Raw genomic sequence first — 19,361 nt, forward strand, 5'->3', positions numbered from 1 at the left:
GAGGCATCTTTGCATGCAAGTCAGAGGCATGTTTATCATGCAGTGCACGCTATGTAGCAACATGTGTGACTTTAATTGGTTTTTGGCTCGCACAAAAAAATACACTGAATTTCTTTTATGATATCCCCACTCTTTGACTGGGCTATAAACAGGGTTATAATAGGGCGTTCGTCCACAGTGCTCATAAATTAAAACTATGTGATGGCCATCTCCTGAAAAGCACAGTGCAGTAAGTACAGCCCAGTCAAGGGATCTGGATTTACACATTTTCCAAAGAAAGGGGATCTTCCTTCCACAGTAATTGCTCTCTCTCTCTCCATGATTTGAAACCTGCATTTCATATATCATCCTGGACTCCGGGGAGCAGGAGTTCAGTCCAGGTTAGAGTGGGGCTCTTGGCTTCAGGTATGCTCACTGTAATTAGGATGGGTGCCAAAGTTTGGATTTAATATAGCCCTTGGTGAGTGTGCAGGGGCTTGCTAGAAAGTCTGTAGTCCATACCCCTGGGAGCATGTCAAGCATTTCCATGTCAAAGGATTCAATGGTTTTTTAGCTCAGGCTTGTGTCACAGCAAGGTTTCCAGTGGCCAGGGAATGCCTTGACTACACGCTACTACATTTGCCTACAGAAAGCCTGGCTGCCCATGTTTGGGATCTGCTATGGTATCAGTAGGAAAGCTGTTTTAGAATATGTATTATGTGCTCTAAGAAGATAATGGCTGCTTTACCAGTTCAGAAATGTTTTCCAAATTTGACAATCATTCACATAAAACCGGAGACAAATATCATTGCAGCAGAAATATGCAAGTGAGTCGATTCACGTATTCCCCAAACATTAGTGTAGAATGTCTAATTGTACCAACAAAACCGACTAATGAGGGTTGCCAGGCCCATGTTTGGAGGATTATTCAGTATTCTATTTAATACCACCTTCTTAGAATAAAGCTGACTGCACAAACAACTAATACGTTACCCTTAGACCCCCAACACTCATTAAGTGTCCATGGAGAAAACAAAGAGGCAACTGTGAGCTAATTGTAAATGTAAACGGATTATAACTACACATAGTACATCAGCTGAACAACGACAGTACTCTAGCACACATCAGGGCAACATTGTCTTTGACAATGAAACACAGTCATTGTTATGAGGGTAAGGTGAGGACGTCTAGCATTGGGCTGCATGCTGATCCTTTTTCCCCAGCTGTAGAAATAGGTTTCTGAATTGAATTAGTTGATGGGCATGTGGAACAGAGAGGTGAGAGGATTATTAGGCTGAGTAAGAAGGTCTAACTAAGGGGAGTCAAACTCAACTTCTGGAGGGCCGGTATGGGCTGCTTTTTAAAAAATCCTGGAATCTGCATAGATAATAAGTGAATTAACTCAAAATTGGGTCACAAGGACAGAATAATTTGTGTAAAATAAAATAGAAATTACAGTCAATTATATACTTGTATGCTATGGGATATTTCGTAATACGACAATCATTTTCATCTGGGCTTTGATTAGGGGCCAACCGGTTGAGGTGGAAAAATGATACGAGTGCTACCCAATATCCATCACAATGCCCAAGAGTAAGACTATGTTCTTGTACAACTTGAAGTAAGAAAATGGTGGACTTGTGAGAGTTGACTTGGTAAAGCAGGCTGGCATTCTCCTCTCTGTCAGTTGCTTTGTTGCTTTGCCCTGTGTTCATTTGGAGATACAGTGGAGTGGGTTTTTTTCTCATCAATGTTTCCCCCCCTTATCTCTCTCACTATAAACTCTTGAAGTTGTAGAGATTATTTTTCAATTTTCTAACCTTCCTCCTGGAGAGTGTTTTTCGCCATCCTCATCAACACAGCAAGATATCACATTCCCCGAGCTTCGGTTCAGTTTACCGTTTTATAAGTGATTAAGCACACTTTTGTGCAGTTGAAATCAAAGGGAAAAGTATTTCAGAGAACAACTGTGTAATTACTTATATGTTTGCCTGTGGGCTTTTCTCACTACCACAATCAATGATTCTGTCCTCTGAAATGATAAATAATAAGTAACCTAGGGCTAAATGGATTTAGGAGAGCAAATCAGATTTTTCACCTTTGAAAGAGTGTAGGAAACATTTTTAACAAAAATGGACATATTAATGAGTCTCAGACAAATTTTAACATGTTTCAAATGAGCTGAAAAATAACCAAGACGTAAGCTACCTGAGCTCCAACAATTTTAGTACTATAGAGTAAAGAAAGGCAGATGGCCTTCTTAACAATCTAAAACGCCAAGGTATTCAAAGCAACTTCCAATTTATATTTTGTCTGGTGCTCTCCTTTTTTGATATATCAAACCAGTATATTTTCAAACAACCATGTCATTTGCTGACTTCAAGCTAAAGGGATTATGCAAAAAGCATGTCTTTCTTGTACCTCCAAGATATGAAACAAAGCATGAGGCATCGGCCAGGAAAAGCAAATGTGGCATCTCTGCTGTATACTGCTTTTGGCAAATGAGGCTGGATCATCCTCCGGCAATTTCTGTAGGAACTGGATGAAAGAAAATGATTGGATTTTCAAGTGACTATAGCCTATATCTCCTATAGCTGTGGCAATGGCCCTGCGATCCTCCAATCTAACCTTCATTTTTTTGTTGCCATGTCTTATAATAAGATCTGCATTGATTAGTAATGCCCTCTCAGTAACAACCAGTTAATTAAATGTGAGCCATAGTTCCCATGCTGAATAATTGCTTTGTAATTAGTAAACCAAATAGGAAATCAAACTGAAAGGAAAATCTATAGATGGGAATATGGAGGCAAATACATGGGTTTATGTAAGCAAGACCCCCCCCCCCCCTTGGAGAACCAAGGAATATAAAGAGGAATCCATAATATTTACTTAATAAAAGCCTTAAAGAGGCTGAATGGAACTTTTGGCTTTGGGGCTGTTGAGCCAAAAGGAGTCGCCCAAATGGACAAAAAATATTATCCATAAATTACCTCATTGGAGAGAAACGGGCAAACCGCTTCCCTCAGCCATGAGCATTTTTTTCCATGAAATAAGAAATCCTTCCTGTTCTATCTTGTATCTTTAAGAGTATTAGTGTTGTAATTATACTTATTACATGTCATTGTATTTTTATAAGTGTTGTAATTATACTTATTACATGTCATTGTATTTTTATAAGTGTTGTAATTATACTTATTACATGTCATTGTATTTTTATAGTCTTTTCATATGGCATAGTCATTTAGTTTTACATAAAATGGTCGCTCTTACCTGAGATAATGGAAGCGAGACGGAATGCATCAGGGTGGCGAACAGGCATCACAGGTTCATAAGGGGATGTTTCATAAAACTCTCGACCTGGGAAAACAGTCAAGTTCAAGTTTAATTTGTCACATGCATAACTACAGTGAACTGCTTAACTTGCAAGCCCTATCCAACAGTGGAGTATTCAATATAAAATATTATAACTAATAAAAATAAGAAATGAAAAAAGGAGAAATAAGAGAGGAAACCAGCCACTGCTCATGACCTGGCTTATACCATCCCTACGGTGAAGCATGGTGGTGGCAGCATCATGCTGTGGGGATGTTTTTCAGCAGCAGGGACTGGGAGACTAGTCAGGATCAGGGAAAGATGAACGGAGTGCATTCGGAAAGTATTGAGACCCCTTCACTTTTCTACATTTTGTTACGTTACAGCCTTATTCTAAAATGTAAGAAAAAAATCCTCAATCTACACACAATACCCCCTAACGATGAAGCAAAAAATGATTTTTAGAAATGTTTGCAAATTTATTAAAGATAAAAAACAGATAAACCTAATTTACATAAGTATTCAGACCCTTTGGTATGAGACTCGACATTGAGCTCAGGTGCATCCTATTTCTATTGACCCTCCTTGAGATGTTTCTACAACTTGATTGGAGTCCACCTGTGGTAAATGTAATTGATTGGACATGATTTGGACACCTGTCTATATAAGGTCCCACAGTTGACAGTGCATGTCAGAGCAAAAACCAAGCCATGAGGTCGAAGGAATTGTCCTTAGAGCTCACAGACAGGTTTGTGTCGAGGCACAGATCTGGGGAAGGATACCAAAATATTTCTGCAGCATTGAAGGTCCCCAAGAATACAGTGGCCTCCATCATTCTTAAATGGAAGAAGTTTGGAATCACTAACACTCTTCCTAAAGCTGGTAGCCCGGCCAAACTTAGTAATCAGGGGAGAAGGACGTAGGTCAGGGAGGTGACCAAGAACCCGATGGTCATTCTGACAGAGCTCTAGAGTTCCTCCGACCCTAAGCACACAGCCAAGACAATGCAGGAGTGGCTTCAGGACAAGTCTCTGAATGTCCTTGAGTGGCCCAGCCAGAGCCCGGACTTGAACCCAATCGAACATCTCCGGAGAGACCTGAAAATAGCTGTGCAGCGACGTTCCCTATCCAACCTTTCAGAGCTTGAGAGGATCTGCAGAGAAGAATGGGAGAAACTCCCCAAATACAGGTGTGCCAAGCTTGTAGCATCATACCCAAGAAGACTTGAGGCTGTAATCGCTGCCAAAGGTGCTTAAACAAAGTATTGAGTAAAGGATCTGAACACTTATGTAAATGTGACATACACATTTTTTTGCAAACATTTCTAAAAACCTGTTTTTGCTTTGTCATCGTGGGGTATTGTGTGTAGATTGATGAGGTAAAAAAACAATTGAATCCATTTTAGAATAAGGGTGTAATGTAACAAAATGTGGAAAATGTCAAGGGGTCTGAATACTTTCCGAATTCACTGTAGGGTCAGTGCCAGTACCAAATGTACAATGTGTAGGGATACTGGAGTATTTGAGGTAGATATGTTCATGTAGGCAGGGATTAGGAGAAAGTGACAAGAAGCCGGATATATTTTTAAAATAAAATAATAATATACAGTATGATGAAAAAGTTTTTGATAACACTGAAAATGAAAGTATGCTCACACCCACATAATATAGTGGCACATGAATTACAGGGTATGTGTAGAGGTGCATTAAATAAAGGAATACACACATGCAGACACAGTATGATCTCAAAATATATAAAAAGTTGTTGACCTTCACATGTTTCTAAGGCAAGGAGTCATGGTTTTAGAATCACTGCACAGGATAATACCAGTTTTTTTGTGCTATGGCAATGAGCAATTATCTACTGTATAGTGTACCTAAAATGTTAATAACAGAAACCAGTGAAGGTTGAATTCTACAGATGTTGTCAACTTTAGTTTTTGGCTCTTAATTGGTCTGTCTGACCAATAACACATTTTACACCCTAAAGATTTCAATAGTGTGAACAGTTGGCTAATTTTGTGATATGCAAAGCAGATCGTTCACCACGGTCAGATAATTTCCTTTTGGAAAGAACATTTGGCCATGGTGTTCTGTGGTTTGGGTCAGGCAGCCTCCAACGCTGAACTGCCAGGGCTATGTTTGTAAAAAATGTCAAATTAGCACTCAACTGACTGCACTACTCCCCTGTGACTCTCTCTCAGAAGCCCCTAATCCTGCGTTTAAAATTCACAGCCATTCGGTGTGATTCAGACAAACCCTCCAGTGTGTAATAGCTTTTGCATTTTGATCTTAACAGAAACACAGCAAGGCTGTTGTGGGACAGACAGGGAGCCCACCGCAGCAAATGAGAAAATCCTAAATCTGTGGGGAGATGTGAAGCTCAGTGGATAACCCTCCAATCAATAGATATCACCATTTTGTTTATCACACTGCTCCGTGCTGATGCTACTTCAATGGAAGGTAGTGTGTGCTTCACTTATGTTTGCATGCACTACTGTAAGTTGCTCTGGATAAGAGTGTCTGCGAAATGACTAATGTAAATGTATAATGTGTTGATCATGTTGTACACTACGGTGCATTTTTCATTATCAGGCTGCGGATCAGGCGGAATAAAAAACATAGCCTTGAAAATTTAACTGAAATGTTTTATTTTACCTTTATTTTGGCAAGTCAGTTAAGAACAAATTCTTATTTTTAATGACGGCCTAGGAACAGTGGGATAACTGCCTGTTCAGGGGTAGAACGACAGATTTGTACCTTGTCAGCTCAGGGGTTTGAATTTGCAACCTTCCGGTTACTAGTCAAACACTCTAACCACTAAGCTACCCTGCCACCCCAATTAATAACACAGTCTTATGTGGGTTCACAGTACATTTGTTGAAAGCAAAACCGAGGCATTGTATTACGATACGTTATCTTAGTATCCTAAAGAACAAAGGGAGAAACTACAGTAAAACAGCTATGGAAATACACCACTTTATAGAAGTCAAACTAAAGATGGTTTAAAATAATGCCAAATGTCTAAAAGACAGGGGTGGAAGTCACGCAACGCCATCTCCTCCCAAGGAGCCATCGTTAGTAGACACGAGGAGTTGCTTCGCGGTCTGATAGAAGGGTTCCAGGATGTGGCCAAACGTCACGACCTAGCATTGGACGCATTGTGGGAGAAATTCTGTGTGTTTCCTACCAGGCAGCCTACCACGACTGAAACCTCCCAGCCCCTCAGTAACCCAACTGGGAGCAGCGCCATCACCCCGGTTTTCCGGGAACCCTGCTTACCTCCCTCGGGGCGCTACAATGGTGATTCCAGAACCTGCCTGGCCTTTCTCTCCTAGTGCTCCCTCATTTTTGAGCTGCATCCTTCTTCATTCCCCTCGGACTGCTCGAAGATAGAGTACATTATCACGCTGATGTCCGGGAGGACATTTGCCTGGGCCATGGCGGTGTGGGAGCAGCAATCTGCCATCTGCCTCAGTTTGGAGATATTCGTGGCGGAGGTGAGAAGTTTGAAGCTCCCGTGTCCGGGAGAGAGGCTGCCTGGAAGATACTCCAGCTTTGGCAGGACTCCCTCAGTGTGGCAGACTATGTGGTGGAGTTCCGCTAGCAGAGGATGGTACTTGGAACCCAGAAGCGCTGTTCAACGCGTTCCTGCATGGATTATCGGAGGAGGTAAAGGATGAGCTGGCAGCCCGAGAACTTCCGACTGATCTCGACTCACTCATCACTTTAACCATCCGGATCGATGGTTGGCTATGGGAACGTAGGAGGGAGAAGAGGTCCGATTGTGGTCCCAATCGCTCACTCAAGGATCCCACCTTGCATCTGAACTAAGGAAGTCCCCGGCGTCTACGTCCCCGAGAGGATCCGAGCTTACCCAAGTCCCTCCAAGAGCCTCCGGAGACTGCCGATTCAGCTCTTCCTAAGCCGATGCAGCTCAGCAGGGCTAGGCTGTCTCCAGCCAAATGGGTACGCAGACTTGAGACCTAGAGTTGTCTATACTGCAGTACTGCCAGTCACTATGTGTCTGCCTGTCCCTTCAACAGACCTAGCTCTTTCGTTGGAGTGAGTACTCTGGTGGGCATCACAGATAATTTCTCATCTCCCCTTGTTCACCCCCCTCTCCATGCCATACTGCGGTGGGGCGACCAGTCCAAGTCTCTCCAGGTACTCATCGACTTGGGGCTGATGTTAGTCTCATGGACCTTACCCTGGCATCAGAACTGGGCATCCCCACTCAACCCCTCTCCATTCCCATGACTGAATGCCCCTTGTCTCCGGTTTCAGGCCCACTCCTCTCCCCCATCTCATTGACGGACGACCGGAGCACATGGTGAGATGTCTCCTGAGGGTTCGACCTTGGGGCAGGGGATTCCAGTACCTGGTTGACTGGGAGGGTTATGGCCCAGAGAGAGGAGAGGTGCTGAGTCTCTGTTAGGTACATCCTGGACCCAGGCCTCATCTCTGAGTTCCAGCGCCGGCACCCTGCTCAACCAGGTATGCGTCCAAGTAGGATGCCAGGTGACGTCCCTAGAGGGGTGGTACCGTCACGCCCTGATCTGTTTCACCTGTCCTTGTGCTTCTCTCCACCCCCCTCCAGGTGTCGCCCATCTTCCCCACTTATCCCCTGGGTATTTATACCTGTTTTCTGTCTGTGCCAGTTTGTCTTGTTTGTTCAAGCCTACCAGCGTTTTGTGTCTCAGCTCCTGCTTTTTCCAATCTCTTTTCTCGCCCTCTTGGTTTTGAGCTCTGCCTGTCCTGACTCTGAGCCCGCCTGCCTGACCATCCTGCCTGACCCTGAGCCTGCCTGCCGTAAGGTACCTTTGCCCCTACTCTGGATTACCGACCCATGCCTGCCTTGACCTATCGTTTGCCTGCCCCTGTTACAATAAACATTGTTACTTCTACAGCGTCTGCACTTGGGTCTTACCTGAAACACCTGCTCTTTCCATGACATGGACTGATCAGGTGAATCTTTGTGAAAGCAGTGAGCACTTATTGATGTCACTTGTTAAATCCATTTCAATCAGTGTAGATGAAGGGGAGAAGATTTAAGCCTTGAGACATGGATTGTGTATGTATGCCATTCAGAGGTTGAATTGGCAAGACAAAAGCTTTAAGTGCCTTTAAACGGGGTATGGTAGTAGTTGTCAGGTACACCAATTTCAGTGTGTCAAGAACTGCAATGCTGCTGGGTTTCTCACACTCAACAGGGGTTTGGACCTGACCATGGAACCTGACCAGGACATCAGACAAAAGTATGTGGATAGACATTCAAATGACTGGATTTGGCTATTTTAGCCAAACCCGTTGCTGATAGGTGTATAAAAATTGAGCACTCCGCCATGCAATCTCCAAAAATAAACATTGCCAGCAGAATGGCCTCACTTCCGGCGCCGACAGAGATGGCTGCCTCGCTTCGCGTTCCTAGGAAACTATGCAGTATTTAGTTTTTATATTGGTACCACAGGTAATCTTAGGTTTCATTACATACAGTCGGGAGGAACTATTGGATATAAGAGCAACGTCAACTCACCATCATTACGACCAGGAATACAACTTACCTGAAGCTGATCCTCTGTTTTGCCCACCACAATGGATCGGATCCCAGCTGGCGAACCAAAACAACGTAAAAGGGGCAGACGAAGTGATCTTCTGGTCAGGCTCCGTAGACGGGCACATCGCGCACCGCTCCCGAGCATACTACTCGCCAATGTCCAGTCTCTTGACAACAAGGTAGATGAAATCCGAGCAAGGGGTTGCATTCAAGAGAGACATAAGAGACTGTAACGTTCTTTGCTTCACGGAAACATGGCTCACTCGAAACACGCTATCGGAGTCGGTACAGCCAGCTGGTTTCTTCACGCATTGCGCCGACAAAAACAAGCATCTTTCCGGTAAGAAGAAGGGCGATTATAATCTCAGCTGCATATATTCCCCCCCAAGCAGACACATCGATGGCCCTGAACAAACTTAATTTGTAAACTCTTTACTCTATGTAAACTGGAAACCACATATCCTGAGGCTGCATTCATTGTAGCTGGGGATTTTAACAATACTAATCTGAAAACAAGACTCCCTAAATTCTATCAGCATATCGATTGTGCAACCAGGGCTGGTAAAATCCTGGATCATTGTTATTCTAACTTCCGCGACACATATAAGGTCTTCCCCCGTCCTCCTTTCGGAAAAGCTGACCACGACTCCATTTTGTTGCTCCCAGCCTATAGACAGAAACTAAAAAAGGAAGGTCACGCGCTCAGGTCTGTTCAAACCTGGTCCGACCAATCTGATTCCACTCTTCAAGATTGCTTCGATCACGTGGACTGGGATATGTTCCGCATTGCGTCAAACAACATAGATGAATACGCTGATTCGGTGAGCGAGTTTATTAGCAAGAGCATTGACAATGTCGTACACACAGCAACTGTTAAAACATTCCCAAACCAAAAACCGCGGATTGATGGCAGCATTCGGTTAAAGATGAAAGCGCGAACCACTGCTTTTAATCAGGGCAAAGTGACCGGAAACATGACAGAATACAAACAGTGTAGCTATTCCCTCCGCAATGCAATCAAACAAGCTAGCGGTCAGTATTGAGACAATGTAGAGTCTCAATTCAACGACTCAGACACGAGGTACGTGGCAGATCTACAGTCAATCACGGATTACAAAAAGAAAATCAGCCCCGTCGCGGACCAGGATGTCTTGCTCCCAGACAGACTAAACAACTTCGTTGCTCGCTTTGAGGACAATACAGTGCCACTGACACGGCCCTCTACCAAAACCAGCAGACTCTCCTTCACTGCACCCAATGTGAGTAAAACATTTAAACGTGTTAACCCTCGCAAGGCTGCAGGCCCAGACGGCATCCCCAGACGCGTCCTCAGAGCATGCGCAGACCAGCTGGCTGGTGTGTTTATTGACATATTCAATCAATCCTTATCGCAGTCTGCTGTTCCCACATGCTTCAAGAAGGCCACCATTGTTCCTGTTCCCAAGAAAGCTAAAGTAACTGAGCTAAATGACTACCGCCCCGTAGCACTCACTTCCATCATCATGAAGTGCTTTGAGAGGCTAATCAAGGACCATATTACCTCCACCCTACCTGACACCCTAGACCCACTCCAATTTGCTTACCACTCCAATAGGTCCCCCCTACCCCCTTATCCACATTGACGGGACAGTAGTGGAGAGGGTAGTAAGTTAAGTTCCTCGGCGTACACATCACGGACCAACTGAAATGGTCCACCCACACATACAGCATGGTGAAGAAGGCGCAGCAGCACCTCTTCAACCTCAGGAGGCTGAAGAAATTTGGCTTGTCACCAAAATCACAGAAACTTTTACAGATGCACAATCCAGAGCATCCTGGACACCTACACACAATGTCACAGGAAGGCCATAAAGATCATCAAGGACAACAACCACCCGAGCCTGTTCACCCCGCTATCATCCAGAAGGCGAGGTCAGTACAGGTGCATCAAAGCAGGGACCGAGAGACTGAAAAACAGCTTCTATCTCAAGGCCATCAGACTGTTAAACAGCCACCACTAACATTGAGTGGCTGCTGCCAACATACTGACTCAACTCCAGCCACTTTAATAGTGTAAAAATTGATGAAAAATGTATCACTAGCCACTTTTAACAATGCCACTTCATATAATGTTTACATACCCTACATTTGTAACGGTTGTCGTCGGGAGAAGGAGAATAGGACCAAAGAGCAGCGTGGTACATATTCATAATGATATTTTAATAAAGATGAATATTGGAACAAAAACAACAAACAAACAGTTCTGCAAGGTGCAACAAAAACACTAAACAGAAAATAACTACCCACCTCCATAGTGGAAAACAGGCTGCCTAAGTATGGTTCTCAATCAGAGACAACATTTGCCAGCTGCCTCTGATTGGGAACCATACCAGGCCAAACACATAGAAATAGAAAACATAGAACACAAAACATAGAATGCCCACCCCAACTCATGCCCTGACCAAACTAAAATAGAGACAATAAAAAGTAACTAAGGTCAGGACGTGACAACATTACTCATCTCATATGTATATACTGTACTCGATACCATCTACTGCATCTTGTTCTGAACCATCACTCATTCATATATTTTTATGTACATATTCTTCATCCCTTTACACTTGTGTGTATAAGGTAGTTGTTGTGAAATTGTTAGGTTAGATTACTCGTTGGTTATTACTGCATTGTCGGAACTTGAAGCACAAGCATTTCGCTACACTCGCATTAACATCTGCTAACCATGTGTATGTGACAAATCAAATTTGATTTGAAGAGCTCAGTGACTTTCAACGTGGCACAGTCATACTATAGGATGCCACCTTTCCAACAAATCAGTTGGTCAAATGTTTGCCCTTCTAGAGCTACCCCGGTAAACTGTAAGTGCTGTTATTGTGAAGTGGAAACGTCTAGGAGCAGCAACGGCTCAGCCGCAAAGTGGTAGGCCAGACAATCTCACAGAATGGGACTGCCGAGTGCTGAAGCGTGTAGCATGTACAAAATGTTGTCCTTGGTTGCAACACTCACTACCGAGGTCCAAACTACCTCTGGAAGCAAAGTAAGCACAATAACTGTTCATCAGGAGCTTCGTGAAATGGGTTTCCATGGCCGAGCAGCCGCACACAATCCTAAGATCACCATGGTGTAAAGCTCGCCGCCGTTGAACTCTGGAGCAGTGGAAACGCATTCTCTGGAGGGATTAATCATGCTTCACCATCTGGCAGTCCGACAGACAAATTTGGGTTTGGCGGATGCCAGGAGAACGCTACCTGCCCCAATGCATAGTGCCAACTGTAAAGTTTGGTGGATGAGGAATAATGGTCTGGGGCTGTTTTTCATGGTTCAGACTAGGCCCCTTAGTTCCAGTGAAGGGAAATCTTAACGCTACAGTATACAATGACGTTCTAGAAAATTCTGTGCTTCCAACTTTGTAGCAACAGTTTGGGAAGGCCCTTTCCTGTTTCAGCATGACAATGCCCATGTGCACAAAGCGAGGTCCATACAGAAATGTTCTGTTGAGATCGGTGAACTTGACTGACTTGCACAGAGCCCTGACCTCAACCTCATCGAACACATTTTGGATGAATAGGATAGCCGACTGCGAGCCAGACCTAATTGCCTAACATCAGTGCCCGACCTCACTAATGCTCTTGTGGGTGAATCGAAGCAAGTCCCCACAGCAATGTTCCAACATCTAATGGGTAGCCTTCCCAGAATATTTGAGGCTGTTATAGCAGCAAAGGGGGGACCAACTCCATATGAATACCCATGATTTTGGAATGAGATGTTCGATGAGAAGGTGTCCACATACCTTTTGGAGGGCCATAATACGGTACTTGTCCCTCTGGGAAAGGGAGTTCTTGATGAAACTACACAGCATAAGCTGCCCTGCTTCAGATGAGACATTAAATGGGATGCCCTGAATCTCTGTGATCATAAAAATAGCCATGGCATTTGTCACAAAAGTAGGAGGTTAAACCCAGTGTCTGGGCTAGTAAAAAGTTAAGCCCAGTGTCTGGGCTAGTAGAAGGTTAACCCCAGTGTCTGAGCTATTGGGAGGTTAACCCCAGTGTCTGGGCTAGTAAAAGATTAACCCCAGTGTCTGGGCTTGTAGAAAGTTAACCCCAGTGTCTTAGCTAGAAAATGGTTAACCCCAGTGTCTGGGCCAGTAAGAGGCTAACCCCAGTGTCTGTGCCAGTAGGAGGATAACCTCAGTGTCTGGGCTAGTAGGAGGTTAACCCCAGTGTCTGGGATAGTAGGAGGTTAACCCCAGTGTCTGGGCTAGAAGGAGGCTAAACCCAGTGTCTGGGCCAGTAGGAGGCTAACGCCAGTGTCTGGGCCAGTAGGAGGCTAACCCCAGTGTCTGGGCCAGAAGGAGGCTAACCCCAGTTTCTGGGCTAGTAGGAGGTTAACCCCAGTGTCTGGTCCAGTAGGAGGCTATCCCCAGTGTCTGGGCTAGTAGGAGGCTAACCCCAGTGTGTGGGCTAGTAGGAGGTTAACCGAAGTCTCTGGGCTAGCGGAAGGTTAACCCCAGTGGCTGGGCTAGTAGAAGGTTAACCCCAGTGTCTGGGGTAGGAGAAGGTTAACCCCAGTGGCTGGGCTAGGAGAAGGTTAACCCCAGTGGCTGGGCTAGTAAAAGGTTAACCCTAGTGGCTGGGCGAGTAAAAGGTTAACCCCAGTGTCTGGGCTAGGAGAAGGTTAACCCCAGTGGCTGGGCTAGGAGAAGGTTAATCCCAGTGGCTGGGCTAGGAGAAGGTTAACCCCAGTGGCTGGGCTAGGAGAAGGTTAACCCCAGTGGATGGGCAAGTAGAATGTTAACCCCAGTGTCTGGGCTAGTAGAAGGTTAACCCCAGTGTCTGGGCTAGTAGAAGGTTAACCCCAGTGGCTGGGCAAGTAGAATGTTAACCCCAGTGTCTGGGCTAGTAGAATATTAACCCCAGTGTCTGGGATAGTAGAATATTAACCCCAGTGTCTGGGCTAGTAGAATATTATCTCCAGTGTCTGGGCTCGTAGAATATTAACTCCAGTGTCTGGGCTAGTAGAAAATTAACTCCAGTGTCTGGGCTAGTAGAATATTAACCCCAGTGTCTGGGCTAGTAGAATATTAACTCCAGTGTCTGGCCAAGTAGAATATTAACCCCAGTGTCTGGGCTAGTAGAGTATTAACTCCAGTGTCTGGGCTAGTAGAATATTAACCCCAGTGTTTGGGCTTGTAGAATATTAACTCCAGTGTCTGGGCTAGTAGAATATTAACCCCAGTATCTGGGCTAGTAGAATATTAACCCCAGTGTCTGGGCTAGTAGAATATTAACTCCAGTGTCTGGGCTAGTAGAATATTAACACCAGTGTCTGGGCTAGTAGAATATTAACCCCAGTGTCTGGGATAGTAGAATATTATCTCCAGTGTCTGGGCCAGTAGGAGGCTAACCCCAGTGTCTGGGCTAGAAGGAGGCTAACCCCAGTTTCTGGGCTAGTAGGAAGTTAACCCCAGTGTCTGAGCCAGTAGGAGGCTATCCCCAGTATAGTGGCTAGTAGGAGGTTAACCCCAGTGTCTGGGCTAGTAGGAGGTTAACCGAAGTGTCTGGGCTAGGAGAAGGTTAACTCCAGTGGCTGGGCTAGTAAAAGGTTAACCCCAGTGGCTGGGCTAGGAGAAGGTTTACCCCAGTGTCTGGGCTAGGAGAAGGTTAACCCCAGTGGCTGGGCTAGGAGAAGGTTAACCCCAGTGGCTGGGCTAGTAAAAGGTTAACCCCAGTGGCTGGGCTAAGAGAAGGTCAAACCCAGTGGCTGGGCTCGGACAAGGTTAACCCCAGTGTCTAGGCCAGTAGGAGGCTATCCCCAGTGAATTGGCTAGTAGGGGGTTAACCCCAGTGTCTGGGCTAGTGGAAGGTTAACCCCAGTGGCTGGGCTAGGAGAATGTTAACCCCAGTGGCTGGGCTAGGAGAAGGTTAACCCCAGTGGCTGGGCTAGGAGAAGGTTAACCCCAGTGGCTGGGCAAGTAGAATGTTAACCCCAGTGTCTGGGCTAGTAGAATGTTAACCCCCAGTGTCTGGGCTAGTAGAATATTATCTCCAGTGTCTGGGCTCATAGAATATTAACTCCAGTGTGGGGCTAGCAGAATATTAACTCCAGTGTCTGGGATAGTAGAATATTAACCCCTGTGTCTGGGCTAGTAGAATATTAACCCCAGTGGCTGGGCTAGTAGAATATTAACCCCAGTGTCTGGGCTAGTAGAATATTAACTCCAGTGTCTGGGCTAGTAGAATATTAACCCCAGTGTCTTGGCTAGTAGAATATTAACTCCAGTGTCTGGGCTAGTATAATATTAACCCCAGTGTTTGTGCTAGCAGAATATTAACTCCAGTGTCTGGGATAGTAGAATATTATCTCCATTGTCTGGGCCAGTAGGAGGCTAACCCCAGTGTCTGGACCAGAAGGAGGCTAACCCCAGTTTCTGGGCTAGTAGGAGGTTAACCCCAGTGTCTGGGCCAGTAGGAGGCTATCCCCAGTATATTGGCTAGTAGGAGGTTAACCCCAGTGTCTGGGCTAGTAGGAGGTTAACCCCAGTGTCTGGGCTAGTAGGAGGTTAACCCCAGTGTCTGGGCTAGTAGGAGGTTAACCCCAGTGGCTGGGCTAGTAAAAGGTTAACCCCAGTGGCTGGGCTAGGAGAAGGTTAACCCCAGTGTCTGGGCTAGGAGAAGGTTAACCCCAGTGGCTGGGCTAGGAGAAGGTTAACCCCAGTGGCTGGGCTAGTAAAAGGTTAACCCCAGTGGCTGGGCTAGGAGAAGGTCAAACCCAGTGGCAGGGCTCGGACAAGGTTAACCCCAGTGTCTAGTCCAGTAGGAGGCTATCCCCAGTGTCTTGGCTAGTAGGGGGTTAACCCCAGTGTCTGGGCTAGTGGAAGGTTAACCCCAGTGGCTGGGCTAGGAGAAGGTTAACCCCAGTGGCTGGGCTAGTAAAAGGTTAACCCCAGTGGCTGGGCTAGGAGAAGGTTAACCCCAGTGGCTGGGCTAGGAGAAGGTTAACCCCAGTGGCTGGGCTAGGAGAAGGTTAACCCCAGTGGCTGGGCTAGTAAAAGGTTAACCCCAGTGGCTGGGATAGGAGAAGATTAACCCCAGTGGCTGGGCTAGGAGAAGGTTAACCCCAGTGGATGGGCAAGTAGAATGTTAACCCCAGTGTCTGGGCTAGTAGAAGGTTAACCCCAGTGTCTACGCTAGTAGAAGGTTAACCCCAGTGGCTGGGCAAGTAGAATGTTAACCCCAGTGTCTGGGCTAGTAGAATATTAACCCCAGTGTCTGGGCTAGTAGAATATTAACCCCAGTGTCTGGGCTAGTAGAATATTAACCACAGTGTCTGGGCTAGTAGTATATTAACCCCAGTGTCTGGCCTAGTAGAATATTAACTCCAGTGTCTGGGCTAGTAGAATATTAACCCCAGTGTCTGGGCTAGTAAAATATTTACCCCAGTGTCTGGGATAGTAGAATATTATCTCCAGTGTCTGGGCCAGTAGGAGGCTAACCCCAGTGTCTGGGCCAGAAGGAGGCTAACCCCAGTTTCTGGGCTAGTAGGAGGTTAACCCCAGTGTCTGGGCCAGTAGGAGGCTATCCCCAGTATCTTGGCTAGTAGGAGGTTAACCCCTGTGTCTGGGCTATTAGGAGGCTAACTCCAGTGTCTGGGCTAGTAGGAGGTTAACCGAAGTGTCTGGGCTAGGAGAAGGTTAACCCCAGTGTCTGGGCTAGTAGAATATTAACCCCAGTGTCTGGGCTAGTAGAATATTAACTCCAGTGTCTGGCCTAGTAGAATATTAACCCCATTGTCTGGACTAGTAGAATATTAACCCCAGTGTCTGGGCTAGGAGAAGGTTAACCCCAGTGGCTGGGCTAGCAGAAGGTTAACCCCAGTGGCTGGGCTAGGAGAAGGTTAACCCCAGTGGCTGGGCTAGTAAAAGGTTAACCCCAGTGGCTGGGATAGGAGAAGGTTAACCCAGTGGCTGGGCTAGGAGAAGGTTAACCTCAGTGGATGGGCAAGTAGAATGTTAACCCCAGTGTCTTGGCTAGTAGAAGGTTAACCCCAGTGGCTGGGCTAGGAGAAGGTTAACCCCAGTGTCTGGGCTAGGAGAAGGTTAACTCCAGTGTCTGGGCTAGTGGAATATTAACCCCAGTGTCTGGGCTAGTAGAATATTAACTCCAGTGTCTGGGCTAGTAGAATATTAACTCCAGTGTCTGGGCTAGTAAAAGGTTAACCCCAGTGGCTGGGCTAGGAGAAGGTTAACCCCAGTGGCTGGGCTAGGAGAAGGTTAACCCCAGTGGCTGGGCTAGGAGAAGGTTAACCCCAGTGGCTGGGCAAGTAGAATGTTAACCCCAGTGTCTGGGCTAGTAGAATGTTAACCCCCAGTGTCTGGGCTAGTAGAATATTATCTCCAGTGTCTGGGCTCATAGAATATTAACTCCAGTGTGGGGCTAGCAGAATATTAACTCCAGTGTCTGGGATAGTAGAATATTAACCCCCGTGTCTGGGCTAGTAGAATATTAACCCCAGTGGCTGGGCTAGTAGAATATTAACCCCAGTGTCTGGGCTAGTAGAATATTAACTCCAGTGTCTGGGCTAGTAGAATATTAACCCCAGTGTCTGGGCTAGTAGAATATTAACTCCAGTGTCTGGGCTAGTATAATATTAACCCCAGTGTCTGTGCTAGTAGAATATTAACTCCAGTGTCTGGGATAGTAGAATATTATCTCCATTGTCTGGGCCAGTAGGAGGCTAACCCCAGTGTCTGGACCAGAAGGAGGCTAACCCCAGTTTCTGGGCTAGTAGGAGGTTAACCCCAGTGTCTGGGCCAGTAGGAGGCTATCCCCAGTATATTGGCTAGTAGGAGGTTAACCCCAGTGTCTGGGCTAGTAGGAGGTTAACCCCAGTGTCTGGGCTAGTAGGAGGTTAACCCCAGTGTCTGGGCTAGTAGGAGGTTAACCCCAGTGGCTGGGCTAGTAAAAGGTTAACCCCAGTGGCTGGGCTAGGAGAAGGTTAACCCCAGTGTCTGGGCTAGGAGAAGGTTAACCCCAGTGGCTGGGCTAGGAGAAGGTTAACCCCAGTGGCTGGGCTAGTAAAAGGTTAACCCCAGTGGCTGGGCTAGGAGAAGGTCAAACCCAGTGGCTGGGCTCGGACAAGGTTAACCCCAGTGTCTAGTCCAGTAGGAGGCTATCCCCAGTGTCTTGGCTAGTAGGGGGTTAACCCCAGTGTCTGGGCTAGTGGAAGGTTAACCCCAGTGGCTGGGCTAGGAGAAGGTTAACCCCAGTGGCTGGGCTAGTAAAGGTTAACCCCAGTGGCTGGGCTAGGAGAAGGTTAACCCCAGTGGCTGGGCTAGGAGAAGGTTAACCCCAGTGGCTGGGCTAGGAGAAGGTTAACCCCAGTGGCTGGGCTAGTAAATGGTTAACCCCAGTGGCTGGGATAGGAGAAGATTAACCCCAGTGGCTGGGCTAGGAGAAGGTTCACCCCAGTGGATGGGCAAGTAGAATATTAACCCCAGTGTCTGGGCTAGTAAAATATTTACCCCAGTGTCTGGGCTAGTAGAATATTATCTCCAGTGTCTGGGCCAGTAGAATATTAACCCCAGTGTCTGGGCCAGAAGAATATTAACCCCAGTTTCTGGGCTAGTAGGAGGTTAACCCCAGTGTCTGGGCCAGTAGGATATCCCCAGTATCTTGGCTAGTAGGAGGTTAACCCCAGTGTCTGGGCTATTAGGAGGCTAACCCCAGTGTCTGGGCTAGTAGGAGGTTAACCCCAGTGTCTGGGCTAGAGAAGGTTAACCCCAGTGTCTGGGCTAGTAGAATATTAACCCCAGTGTCTGGGCTAGTAGAATATTAACTCCAGTGTCTGGCCTAGTAGAATATTAACCCCATTGTCTGGACTAGTAGAATATTAACCCCAGTGTCTGGGCTAGGAGAAGGTTAACCCCAGTGGCTGGGCTAGCAAAGGTTAACCCCAGTGGCTGGGCTAGGAGAAGGTTAACCCCAGTGGCTGGGCTAGTAAAAGGTTAACCCCAGTGGCTGGGATAGGAGAAGGTTAACCCAGTGGCTGGGCTAGGAGAAGGTTAACCTCAGTGGATGGGCAAGTAGAATGTTAACCCCAGTGTCTTGGCTAGTAGAAGGTTAACCCCAGTGGCTGGGCTAGGAGAAGGTTAACCCCAGTGTCTGGGCTAGGAGAAGGTTAACTCCAGTGTCTGGGCTAGTGGAATATTAACCCCAGTGTCTGGGCTAGTAGAATATTAACTCCAGTGTCTGGGCTAGTAGAATATTAACTCCAGTGTCTGGGCTAGTAAAGGTTAACCCCAGTGGCTGGGCTAGGAGAAGGTTAACCCCAGTGGCTGGGCTAGGAGAAGGTTAACCCCAGTGGCTGGGCTAGGAGAAGGTTAACCCCAGTGGCTGGGCAAGTAGAATGTTAACCCCAGTGTCTGGGCTAGTAGAATGTTAACCCCCAGTGTCTGGGCTAGTAGAATATTATCTCCAGTGTCTGGGCTCATAGAATATTAACTCCAGTGTGGGGCT

General features: G+C 46.3%; 1 protein-coding gene across 1 annotated transcript in view; it reads right to left on the reverse strand.

The window, feature by feature from the left end:
• LOC124033382 (GDNF family receptor alpha-2-like) overlaps window positions 1-19,361 on the reverse strand; it is a 78,323-nt gene that overhangs the window by 40,585 nt on the left and 18,377 nt on the right. Inside the window, exon 3 of the mRNA XM_046345409.1 lies at window positions 3,250-3,336. Coding sequence (XP_046201365.1) covers window positions 3,250-3,336 — 87 coding nt within the window. The remainder of the gene's footprint in view (window positions 1-3,249; window positions 3,337-19,361) is intronic.

Source organism: Oncorhynchus gorbuscha, linkage group LG04 (assembly GCF_021184085.1).
Source record: "Oncorhynchus gorbuscha isolate QuinsamMale2020 ecotype Even-year linkage group LG04, OgorEven_v1.0, whole genome shotgun sequence".
NCBI classification, from domain to species: Eukaryota; Metazoa; Chordata; class Actinopteri; order Salmoniformes; family Salmonidae; genus Oncorhynchus; species Oncorhynchus gorbuscha.